Below are 13,511 nucleotides of genomic sequence, written 5' to 3' on the forward strand. Positions count from 1 at the left end.
TAAGAGGATGTTTTTTTGGCTCCTTCTCTTTTTTTATTCCAGGCTGTAAGATTTAAAAACTGGCCTTGACCCAGCAATCTGCCTATTTCCAAATGCTCACTAGATTACTAGAATGTGTAAACAGAATAAAAAAGAAAAAACATCTCATCTTGAGTACAACAGACTGCAGGAACGGAACAAATGTCCCATCTTCTTCCCAACCTACACTTCGAATAACCTTCATAATGGCTTTATCATCTTCACTTGAAAGACCGACACACAATTTCATTCAATACAATGAAATTGTATTAATACTAAAATAATAAGCATTGATTTAATAACGAGACAAAAAAATCTGTAACAAAAGCAAAGTTAATGTAACGAAAAAGAAAGTTAACATTTGGCTTAAGTTGTTAACTCTCACCATGACTGAAATACCAAGTTTTCAGGTTCACTCAGTAATTCAGCTACTTAGGATAAACCGTTTTATTATTTGTTTATTTGACAGATAAAACTGTACATATTTATTGTGTACAGCATGACTTTTGAAATATATGTATACTGTGAAATGACTAATTCTAGCTGGTTCACGTGCACTACCTCACATAGTTATTACTTTTGTGGTGAAAATACTTTACATCCACTCTCTTAGCATTGTTCAAGAATACAATATATTATGGCAGGGTGTGGTAGCTCAAACTCTGTAATCCTACCACTTTGGGAGGCTGAAGTAGAAGGTTTGTTTGAGACCAGACTGGGCAAGAGAGCAAGACCCCATCTCTACAAAAAATAAAAAATTAGCCAGCCATGGTGGCACATGCCTATACTCCCAGCTATTTGAGAGGCTGAGGCAGGAAGATCACTCGAACCCAGGAGTTTGAGGCTGCAGCGAACTGTGATTGCACTACTGCATTCCAGCTTGGGTAACAAAGTGAGACCCTGCCTCAAAAAAAAAAAAAAAAAAAAAAAAGAAAAAGAAAAAAACAAGAATACAAACAAATACAATATATTGTTGACCACAGTCACCATGATGTAACTAGGACAAACTTTTTATTTATTTATTTATTTATTTATTTATTTATTATTTTAAGGCAAAGTCTCGCTCTGTCACACAGGCTGGAGTGCAGTGGCACGATCTTGGCCCACTGCAATCTCCGCCTCCCGGGTTCAAACAAGTCTCCTGCCTTAGCCTCCCGAGTAGTTGGGACTACAGGCACATGCCACCTCGGCCAGCTAATTTTTGCATTTTTAGCAAAGGCGGGGTTTTGCCATGTTGGCCAGGCTGGTCTTGAACTCTTGACCTCAGGTGATCCACCTGCCTCGGCCTCCCAAAGTGCTGAGATTACTGGCAGGAGCCACTGCACCTGGCCCAGACAAACTTTTTAAGAGGCAAAATATGATGAAAATTCCCTTCTGGCCAGGCGTGGTGACTCATGTCTGTAATTCTCAGCACTTGGGGAGGCTGAGGCAGGAGAACAGCTTGAGCCCAGGAGTTTGAGCCAGCCTAGGCAACAAACTGAGGCCCCAACTCTCCAAAAAATTTAAAAATTAGCCAAGTGTGGTAGTGTGTACTTGTCATCCCAGCTACACAGGAGGCTGAGGTAGGGGGATCACTTAAGTCCAGGAGATCAAGGCTCTAATGAGCTGCGCTTGTGCCACTGCACTCCAGCCTGTGAAGGGCTATGGTGATGGTGACAACAATGATGACCTATGGCTTTGTTGCAGTAAGAGATGGATAAAACAAGGTGTTTTTCAACCGATTTTCCAATTAAGTAAGGAGAGTCAAATATGTTTTATAAAATACAGGAACTACAGGTATGTGATAAGTGCCATGAATGATGTATAAAATGTAGAGAATAGTTTTTTTAAAAAAGAGGCTATGGAAAAGGAAGCAACTCATCTGATTCCCAAGAGTAGGCAGAATGGAACAGGTGTACATGGGAGAAGAAAAGCAGGTGTGAGGAAGCAATGGAACAGCCTCTGCATCAAACAAGAGCACAGGGCAAGTTTTGTGCCTGCCTGAATAGCTTCTACAGGAGTGCAGGGGATGCGAGGGTCTGTGCTGCAAAGGTGGGTGAGGCAATTAACCAGGGACTGAACCTACTAAGGACTAACACTGGGGTTGAAGGATAAATAAAAACAGTGCTTAAATTATCTATGGTGAAGGAGACCTATTTTCTAAAGTTGTAATTCACGACAGACTAATGTATAGTACACAACCCATACACAGCTCACATCACAGGCAACTCACTGTGCAAGTTTGACAACATCTAAATTAGCTGAGGCCAGGCGCGGTGGCTCATGGCTGTAATCCCAGCACTTTGGGAGGCCGAAGCAGGTGGATCACTTGAGGTCGAGACCAGCCTGGCCAACATGGTGAAACCCTCTCTCTAAAAATACAAAAAATTAGCCGGTCATGGTGATGGGCGCCTGTAATCCCAGCTACTTGGGAGGCTGAGGCAGGAAAATCGCTTAAATCTGGGAAGCGGCGGTTGCAGTGAGCCGAGATCACACCACTGCACTCCAGTCTGGGCAACAAGAAATTCCGTCTCAAAAAATAATAATAATAAATAAAATAAAATAAACTAGTTGATTCCCTGTACAACAAGAATCAACTCGTAATGCAGCTGGATATTGTGGCAATGTCAAATCATTACATGTTACTAAAATATTAGTCTCAACTTCTGTACACACCTCATTGTGGAAAAGTAGCAAATAGTTAATTTGCTACCACAGGTTGGAGGCCCACACATGAGCAGCTCAGAGATAGAGCCTCATCCTCAAGGGACTCACATACCAGTGGGGTGAAACCAAATATGAGGGCTTGAATGCCTTGAACTAGAGAACCGCAGGCTCTGAGCAAAATTGTGCTTGCTTGGGAGGCTGCACAATGGAAGCAAATGGCTCAGCTAGAAGACAGCAGTCACAGTGAGAAGAAAAGGAAGGGATGAAAGAGAGAAACTCATGTAAAAGAAGAGCTGACAGAATCAGCCAAGAGTTGTGTGTCTGGAAAACCAATGAGATGGTGTTGCTATCAGCAAAAAAAGAAATCCATGAGAAAGAACTGGTTGAGTAAGAAAGACAATGAACTCTGTTTTACATGTATTTGGTTAAATGTGTCAACAGGGAAAACCAAGAAGTTATCCAGCTGGCAGCTTAAGTGGAACTGGTCTCAAGAAGTCAAAGAAGGAATAGGGAAAGACTGGGGAATGATTAACATCAAGATGAAAGGTGAAAATGAAGCCTGAGAGTATATGCAACCACCAAGGCAGAAAACACGGATAGAAAGAGAAGTGACCAAGAAGTAACAGCCACACTTTGTACAAAGAGGAGAAAGAGGAGAGGGGAGGAGGAATTATTAATGATGCCACAGAAGAAATAATATCAAACTCAAAGAACATCAATGCAAAGAAAAAAATAATCAATCTGATGTACCATTTCCATTTAAAGGGAAAATAACTGAATAAAAGTAGCCCTTTACTTAGAGAAACTAAGCAAGACTCTCCTTAAATTACTCCACTAGCTTTGATTTTAAGTATTAAGGCAGAATTAGGCTGGGTGTGGTGGCTCATGTCTGTAATCCCAGCACTTTGAGAGGTCGAGGCAGGTGGATCACTTGAGGTCAGGAGTTCAAGACCAGTCTGGCCAACATGGTGAAACCCTGTATTTACTAAAAATACAAAAACTAGCCAGGTGTGGTGGCAGGCACCTGTAATCCCAGCTACTCAGGAGGTTGAGGGAGGAGAATCTCTTGAACCCGGGAGGTGGAGGTTGCAGTGAGCTGAGATCATGCCACTGCACTCCAGCCTGGGCGACAGAGAGATACTCTATCTCTGAAAACAGAAGCAAAAATAAAAACAATAAAGAACAAATAAAGTATTAAGGCAGAATTAGAACAAACCTGATCTGATTTTTCCCTCCTCAGCTCAGGGGCCAGGAAGGAAGCAGTTACTCATGGTCACGCAACATTTACAGAGTGTCTAATGTCTATTCTGGTATTTAAATATCCTGTAGGTGATGTCATCTAAAAACTCAAGTTAGAACTATGAATCTGAAGAATTTATAAAGCTCTCACTAAGATTTATTACTTCTAGACATTTTAGATTGATCTTATGTGTAAGCTAATTCAGATCAAGAAAAATGATGTCTCCCTACATGTACCAGGTAACTCAGAAATCATCTCATTCTTGTTACCTGAGGTCAGCGCAAGCCATTGTCCTTGGCTCTAATGAAGTTCTACCACTGGTGGATGAATAAAATAGGGCTTAAATTCTGGAATATGAGGGTTTTCTAAATACAAGGAACTCAGAGGCAAATAATGTTAACAATTTAGAAAGCAAGTTAACAAAGTGTTTAGAGTTCCTTATCTTGTCACATTCCAAGAAATTCTCAAAAATCAGATAAATTATAACCACTTTTACCTCCAAATTCAGAATTTCATATCTGCAAATTGCTAATACTTCCCTAGGAGAGACAGGTCTGATTCCTTTATTCCGAGGAAAGGTGAAGCCAAGCAATTCTTTATGGGACGGGAATGTATAGGTTTCCTAGGCTTAACCATATGAATGGAGAAGAAAGGGAAGCAAAAGGTGATGCTCCTCTACACTGACGAAACTGAATATGCCTGAGTACTTGGGAGGCTGAGGCAGGAAGATCACCTGAGCCCAGGAGTTTGAGGCTGCAGTGAGCTCTGAGCACATCATTACACTCCAGGCCAGGCAAGAGAGCAAGGCCCTATCTCTTTAAAAACAAACAAACAAACAAACAAAAAACAGGACGGGCACGGTGGCTCATGCCTGTAATCCCAGCACTTTGGAAGGCTGAGGTGGGAGGATCACGAGGTCAGGAGATCGAGACCATCCTGGCTAACATGGTGAAACCCCATCTCTACTAAAAATACAAAAAAAATTAGCCAGGCATGGCGGTGGGTGCCTGTAGTCCCAGCTACTTGGGAGGCTGAGGCAGGAGAATGGCAGGAACCTGCGAGGCAGAGCTTGCAGTAAGCCGAGATCAGGCCACCACACTCTAGCCTGGGCAACAGAGCGAGACTTCAACTCAAAAAAAAAAAAAAAAAAAAAAAAAAAAGAACAACAAAAAAACGACAACAACAACAAAAAACAAAACAAAAAAACAGCTCTCTCACTCAACTGGGTTCCAATTTGCAAAACAAAGACCTTCAAGACATGCATCAGTGAGAAAGTTTCCAGTAATAGCAAACCCTACTACTAATCATAATTCTTCCCTCTAGGCAGAAATAGAAAAACAGGCCCACATTCAACTACCCAGCCTGTTTGCCTTGGTTAATAACCTACTTCCCACCCCTGCAATATATGCCAACCACTCAAATGAGATCTATTTCTCAAAAATGGTTACCTTAGATCCACATGTTTAATGTGAGGCATTTTTCTTAAAGCCTGTAGCCTAAGGGTCTCCATACAGTTTCCGGACATACAAAGTTTATCCACAGCAGTCAATTTCTCCAATACTTCAGGAATGTCAGTAAATTCATTGAAAGAAAGACCCAGATAACTAAGCTGCTTCATGTTCTCCAACTCAGCAGGAAGGGATTGGAGAAAGTTTCCATCCAACAAAAATGTCTGTAAGCTATTAGAGAAAACATAAGAATTACAAAGAGAATGTATAAATTTTACATCTTTATTATCAACATACAAGTTCCGTAAGTGTAGATCGTGTTACCAGAAAATGTATTACTCTTCGCAAAATGCCTAAGGGCAGGGCCTGAGGCAATAATGGACCAAAGAGAAATAATCTGAGATAAGCATCCTAATCTTTTATTGAAAACAAAAATTATGACTAGTTTTCCCAATTTGAATAGGCTTAAATGGGAGCAACGTGAGCTAACTGTGATATGAATTGATTCAGATATCCTTTGGGCTTTCCTTGTTATTTCTTAAAATTAATTTCTAAGTCTTAGAATTCAATATAACTCAGAAACACGAGAACATAACCTACATTCCATGTTTAGACATACTCATCTGTAGGGATCTTCAGTTCTAAACAAGAATATTTAATTTTATTTTACAAGACCGTAAGGAGTACAAATCCAACACATGAACTCCATACGGACTACACAGTCCCTGATCTCTTGATTTGGGGCCAAGACTTACATGACCAACATAACAAGTTAACTAATCTCATGTGCCACACCCCCAGTGCAGCTTCCCTGGGGCTTCTGGATATACCCGCCAGTGGGGTTTGAAGTACACACTTGTGCATCACTCCAACGGCTGCCGGGACTGATCGCAGGGCATTGCAGGACACGTTCAGCTCTGCCAGGGTTGGAATACTGCAGACTGCTAGTGGGAAGTCCCCTAAATGATTATTGGAAAGGTTAAGACTCTTCAACTTGGTGAACCTATTACAGTAAAGCAAAACAAAAGGGAAAAAAGAGACAAATGTCATTAACATCATAATTTTAGCATAGCCTAAGCGATAATCTAGCCCAACTCCCAAATTCAACTGAAGAGGAAATGGGGGCCCCAGAGAGGTTAAGGAGCAGCAGCACTGGAATGCACATCTGCTGACTCTAAGGCCAGTGTTTTACCTAAAATGTAAACATTCTATCTAAAACAAACTTTTCCCTCTAAAATAAGGTTGAATATTTCGGAAGTGAATTCTGCTGGAGTAAGTTTTTCAGCAGTATCTCAATTAGCTTAATGAACACAGTGTAAATGGCCCCAGTGAAGGAGGAAAGGGACCAGGCAGAGCTGGCGTTAGCCCTTCTGGAGTCGGTGCTGTTCCAGACAAGTCAAAAACTTCTGTTTCATGTTTCTCAAACCCAAAACTGAAATAATAAAAACTTATCAAAACAATACTCTCTCTAAGGTAACCAGGACTTTGCAGTTCCAAATTTAAGAACCAATTATCAGCTGGGCCCGGTGGCTCAGGCCTGTAATCCTAGCACTTGGAAGCCGAGATGAGTGGATCACTTGAGGCCAGAAGTTCGGGACCAGCCTGGCCAACATGGTGAAACCCCGTCTCTACCAAAAACACAAAAAATTAGCCGGGCATGGTGGTGCACGCCTGTAATCCCAGCTACTTGGAAGGCTGAGGCACAAGAATCACTTGAACCTGGGAGGTGGAGGTTGCAGTGAGCTGAGATTGCACTCCTGGAATGTAGCCTGGGAAACAGAGTGAGACTCTGTCTCAAAAAAGAACCAATTATCATTCGTCGATCTCAGTACTTGATTGATGCTGCTGGCCGCACACCCTTCTTCTCAGCTCTCTTAAGCCTTCTTCTCCCGTACTACCTTCCTTTTCTTCATCTTTTCTTCCCCAACCCAAATTGAAGTAATCTTCATAGATAGGTTTTTTTAATCAGTTTCATGCTGTCTCTACACTGTTTTCCTTGGAAATGTTTTGACTCCTACATGAACAATTATCTCAGTCCTATCACATGCTGGCTCCTCTCCTGAGCTACCCCACATTTCCAGCCCCAAACTGAACTTACCATCTTTATTCCAAACTGGCACTTCTTTGTCCTCTATTTTTGTTAATAGCCCTTTCATTTCCACAGTTGCCCAAGCAACTTAAGCAATTAAAGAAGCTATCTTTAATTTTCTACTTCTCTGTGCACTCTTACATTTGGCCTATCAACGACCTCTACACCATCTCTAAACGAGATAAGAATCAGATCAGTGACTGCGTTATGCTAACTCCTTTAAAAACCGCCCACATCTAATACTAGACAATATGCACTCTGCCTAGAAGAGACACACACACTCTAAAAATAAACACAATTCAACCCAATCAGTATATGTTAAGCTGTATTCTAAATAGTTAAATAAAAGTTGATTCTAAATGGAAAGCTGAGAATGTACCTATTTGACAGGTTGAGTGTTACCTTGATTTTTAAATAATACCTGTTTACTTGGATGGCTGAGTATAACAGACCTAATTGTATTTTAAATTAAAAAAAAAAAATCACTTAGGAAAGAATTATTCCTAAATCCGAATAATCGTTTTTAAACTGTTTTATATTAGAGCCATTAGGTCTTCTTAAAGAATGCTTATCCTCAGCCAGGTGCAGTGGCTCATGCCTGTAATCCCGGCACTTTGGGAGGCTGAGGTGGGCGGATGACCTGAGGTCAGGAGTTCAAGACCAGCCTGGCCAACATGATGAAACTTCGTCTCTACTAAAAATACAAAAAAATTAGCCAGCCATGTTGGTGGGCACCTGTAGTCCGAGCTATGCTGGAGGCTGAGGCAGAAGAATTGCTTGAACCTGGGAGACAGAGGTTGTGGTGAGCCAAGATCACGCCTCTGCACTCCAGCCTGGGCGGTAGAGCGAGACTCTGTCTCAAAAAAAAAAAAAAAAAAAAAAAAAAAAAAAAAAAAAAAAAAAAAAAAAAAAAAAGCCTATCCTCCATTCTGATTATTGATAATCACTGCAAAACACAAGCTAGAATTACAGTCTCTTCTTCCTAGTCCAGTGATTCTAAAAGCATGCTTGGGGGACCCCAGAAGAGGTATCTGAGACCCTTTCAGAAGATCCACATGGTCAAACTTTTTTTTTTTTTTTTTTTTTTTTTTTTTGAGACAGGGTCTCGTTCTGTCGCCCAGGCTGGAGTGCAGTGGTGCGATCTCGGCTCACTGCAAGCTCCGCCTCCTGGGTTCACGCTGTTCTCCTGCCTCAGCCTCCCGAGTAGGTGGGACTACAGGCACCCACCACCATGCCTGGCTAATTTTTTGTATTTTTAGTAGAGACGGGGTTTCACCGTGTTGGCCAGGATGGTCTCCATCTCCTGACCTCGTGATCTGCCCACCTCAGCCTCCCAAAGTGCTGGGATTACAGGCGTGAGCCACCGCACCTGGCTGGTCAAACTATTTTTATAACAATACTAAGATGTTACTTGCTTTGTGCCACTTTCTTCTGCATACCTGTCACTCTCATATTTCAGTGGAGAGTTCCAGACAGTACCTGCTTTTGTAATAGCACACCTGATGGAATACAGAAAGAGATATGAGAATCCAGCCAGATATTAAAAGATTCGCCAAAATAGAAAACAATGACACTCTGGCAGGGCGTGGTGGCTCACACCTGTAATCCCAGCACTTTGGGAGGCTGAGGCAGGTGGATCACTTGAGGTCAGGAGTTCGAGACCAGCCTGGCCACCATGGTGAAACCCTGTCTCTACTAAAAATACAAAAATTAGCTGGGCGTGGTGGTGCGCGCCTATAGTCCCAGCTACTCAGGAGGCTGAGGCAGGAGAATTGCTTGAACCTGGGAGGCAGAGGTCACAGTGAGCCAAGATAGTGCCATTGCATTCCAGCCTAGGTGACAGGAGCAAAACACCGTAAAAAAAAAAGAAAGAAAAGAAAATGAAAAGAAAACAATGACACTCTTCTTACCATTTTTGTTTTGAAAAACTGTTTTTGCATTTAAAAAGTTACTAAAAGTCATTTATGTTAATATGGTTTACTACTGTCTAAATGAATTAATATACATTAAAATATTTATTTAATTTTTTCTTTTTTTTTTTTGAGAAAGGATCTCTATCGACAAGGTTGGAATGCAGTAGTGGGATCATGGGTCACTGCAGCCTCAACCTCCTGGGCTCAGGTGATCCTCCCACCTCAGCCTCCTGAGTAGCTGGGACTACATGCACCACCACCAAACCCAGCTTTTTTTTTTTTTTTTTTTTTTTTTTTTGTAGAGACGAAGTTTTGCCATTTTGCCCAGGCTGGTCCTGAACTCCTGGGCTCAAGCGATCTGCCTGTCTTGGCCTCCCAAAGTGTTAGAACTAAAGGCATGAGTCATCGTGCCTACCCTAAAATATTTCTTTTCTTTTTTTGAGATGGAGTCTAGCTCTGTCATCTAGGCTGGAGTGCAGTGGCGCGATCTCAGCTCACTGCAACCTCCACCTCCTGGGTTGCAATTCTCCTGCCTCAGCCTCCCAAATAGCTGGGATTACAGGTGCCCAGAACCACGTTTGGCTAATTTTTGTATTTTTAGTAGAGAACAGGGTTTCACTATGTTGGCCAGGCTGGTCTCGAACTCCTGACCTCAGGTGATCCGCCCACCTTGGCCTCCCAAACTTCTGGGATTACAGGCGTGAGCCACTGCACCCAGCCTACATTTCTTAGTTTAAATTTATAATTCAGCAAATATCGATATATGTAATTGACATAAATAAATGTTGCTTAAGGTCCTCAATATTTTAGAGAGCAAAGGAGTCCTGAAGATTGCCATATAAAACACAGTACATCCAGTTAAATTTAAATTTCAGATAAACAATAAATATTTTTAATAGTATGTCCCAAACTTTGCATCATGGGGCACACTTACACTGAAAAAAGTTATTCAATGTTTATATGAAATTCAAATTTAACTGGTGCTTCCTTCCCTACCCGCTAACCTAAATCTGGCAACTCTATCTGATATAAAATGTTTATCTTAGGCATCACAGATGAAACTGCTGCTCTAGTCCAAACAAAAATAGCATTCCACTTTCTAGATATTTTTCCTCATTTGAGAGAATGGGCCAGTTTTAAAATTTGCATCCAATTAAATTAACTTAAAAAAAAGTTCCTCTAGGAAGAAAAAAAATCCACTAGACATTATCCAACATAATAGAGCATGCGAACTTTTCAAAACTGGGGAACAGAAAGATTGCAGAGCTAGTAATTACTCAAGATGAGAAATGAAAGCATTGGCTTTTGGAAAAGTATAGGTCAATAATGTGGCGGGGGGGGTGTTTAATTCATTTGTGCAAACAAATTTACTAGGATGATATCACTCCTGAGGATAAAGGAAAGCAGCAACATGCTGAATGAGGAAAATGCAGTTAACAAGTTTTAAATGGAAAAGAAGGCTCAGAAGAGTGGCTCACGCCTGTAATCCCAGCACTTTGGGAGGCTGAGGAGGGTGGATCACCTGAGGTCAACACTTCGAGACCAGCCTGGCCAAAATGGTGAGACCCCATCTCCACTAAAAATATAAAAATTAGCCGAGTGTGGTGGCGGGTGCCTGTAGTCCACCTACTCGGCAGGCTGAGGCAGGAGAATCACTTGAACCAGGGAGGCAGAGGTTGCAGTGAGCCGAGATCATGCCACTGCACTCCAGCCTGGGTGAAAAAGCAAGACTCCGTCTCAAAACAAAATAAATAAATAAAATAAATGGAAAAGAAAAAAAAACCTCTTAACAAGTATCTCCCATTCATTTTATGTATATACGAACATTGTGAAAGTGGTAATGACCCCCACCTCTAATTATAAAGAGAAAGAGATACTACCATTCTCTGCATCAGCTAAATGAGAAAACACTACTAGCTTTATGTAAAGAGAACTGCCCTCAGCACTAGGCGCCAAGTGCCCCTACAGAACAAGGAGTCGGGGGCACCCTTTCCCTACAGCTGCAAGGTCCAGTATAATACCACAAGTGCCAGGTAGCACTGAGCACCTGAAATGGGACTAGTCCTAACGGAAATGTTCTTGAAATACAAAATATAGGGTAGATTTCAAAGACTGAGTACAAAAAAGAAGAATGTAAACTATCTCATTAACTTTTTAGAACTGATAACAACTGATATATTGGCTTAAATAAGAATATATTATTGAAATTACATGCAGCTCCTATTATACTGCCATTGGAGAAGTGCCTTCTCCATACTAAGAGTAAGCAGGAGACTGGAATTCCTTACCCTGCACACCAACCTTGCCTCCAGAGCTTGTGTCGGTTCTTCCCTGGGTTCATCCCCCCACCCACCAGTGTGTGCACCCATGTGCCCTAGCATGGGCAGAGCTTGGACATATGGGCTGCAGTGTCCACACCCCTGGTATGGTGAGGAATGGAGCTGGAGGGGGGAAAGAGAAGAGGTGGGGTCCCTGGCCCAGCTCTGCCCATGTTATCATATTCAGTGCAGAATCCCAGTGAGTCTGAGGATTCTAAATTGGAATCTGTGCTTCCAGGACATTATTTTATATTTGACAAGGTAGAGGGAGATAACATATTTTACTTAACAGTTTCTTAGCTTGGTTATAACTTAAATATTCAGATATCTGGTATGTGGCTCTCCATTTATACTCGTACCCTAGTCCTATAAATTTTAAGAGCTGATTCTGACTTAAAAGTATCCTCAAAGTCTTGCTCCTTCTCACTACATTCCCCACCCCCTTTGCATTCCTCCCTGTGCAGCCAATCCCCCAAACTCTTCCCAGAGAAGGACATGGTATTCAGCAGAGACTTATCAAATAAAGCATGGATTGTTTCTGAGAATTTAAGTTCTTGATCAGAACGTATCAACCAACATTAAAACACATCTGTTGTGGTAACTAACCCTTAGCCTTCTTAGAGTTCCATTTTTCCTTTCTAGATGTGGAAAGCAGTCAGATTATAGGACATTTGCAGATCCAAATACCGTTTCAGAGAAAGATAGAGGGGAGGTCCACAGAGAATTCACTTTCCTCGAGCATTTGGAATGAGTGAAACACATACCTGGAAGCAATGTTTAAGTTATGAGAGACAAGAGATCAAAAGGGTGAATGGATGACCTTTCTTCACTTTACCTTCATTTAAAAAGAATGCAAAGGAGACATCCAGGTGACAGCACCCTGGTATGGAGGAAAAGTCTAGAAATCTCTGTCTCTAACAAAATATAAGACTTTCAGCTTTGCCATAATAGGTAAGCCAGATATTTTTATTAATTAATTCATTCATTATTTTGAGACAGGGTCCACTGTGTCAGCTAGGTTGGAGTGCAGTGGTTCATAGTGGCTCACTGCAGTCTTGACTTCCCAGGATCCAGCAATCCCACCTCAGCCTCGCAAGTAGCTGGGAACACAGGTGTGCACCACCACGTCCAGCTGATTTTTGTATTTTTGGTAAAGACAGGATTTCTCCATGTTGCCCAGGCTAGCCTCAAGGGCCTGAGCTCAAGCAGTCTACCTGCCTCAGCCTCCCAAAGTACTGGGATTACAGGTGTGAGTGACCACGCTTGGCCAGGTAAGCCAGATAAATAATGAAATGCACACAGACCCAGATTCCAAGATAAAATTGACTGGTTTTAGAAAGAAAAAAAAAATACACACACACACATACACACATTTTGTGAAATATTTTAAATAATTCTAAACTAATATTTCAGTGCTACCGTTGCATTCAATGAGGCTACAGATATTTCTTCATAGCTGTTCAACGTAGATAAGTGGAAGAGAATCAGAGTATCACAGATTTTAAGATTACTAAAAAATATTTTAATGATGATTGTACTAACTACAGTTGTCAGATGATAATCATAGCCAGGGACAATTCTACTTGATGCTTTAAAATGACAAGAAACCTGTGGCTTTTAAAAAACATCATGCCTATCATCCCAGCATTTGGGGAGGCAAACAAAAGAAGGAGGACTGTTTGAGCCCAGGAGTCCAAGACGAGCCTGGGAAACATGGGGAGATCCCATCGCTACAAAAAGTAAAATAAAATTAGCCAGGCAGGATGGTATGTGCCTGTGGTCCCAGCTACTTGGGAAGCTGAGGTGGAAGGACGGCTTGAACCTAGAAGGTTGAGGCTG

General features: G+C 41.6%; 1 protein-coding gene across 1 annotated transcript in view; it reads right to left on the reverse strand.

Annotated features, from left to right (window-relative positions):
- Window positions 1–13,511, reverse strand: part of PHLPP1 (PH domain and leucine rich repeat protein phosphatase 1) — a 262,717-nt gene that overhangs the window by 73,737 nt on the left and 175,469 nt on the right. Inside the window, exons 5-6 of the mRNA XM_012506404.2 lie at window positions 6,209–6,355; window positions 5,353–5,583 (exon numbers count right to left, since the gene is read on the reverse strand). Of these exons, the coding sequence (XP_012361858.2) occupies window positions 5,353–5,583; window positions 6,209–6,355 (378 nt within the window). The remainder of the gene's footprint in view (window positions 1–5,352; window positions 5,584–6,208; window positions 6,356–13,511) is intronic.

Source organism: Nomascus leucogenys, chromosome 4 (genome assembly GCF_006542625.1).
Source record: "Nomascus leucogenys isolate Asia chromosome 4, Asia_NLE_v1, whole genome shotgun sequence".
Taxonomy (NCBI): domain Eukaryota; kingdom Metazoa; phylum Chordata; class Mammalia; order Primates; family Hylobatidae; genus Nomascus; species Nomascus leucogenys.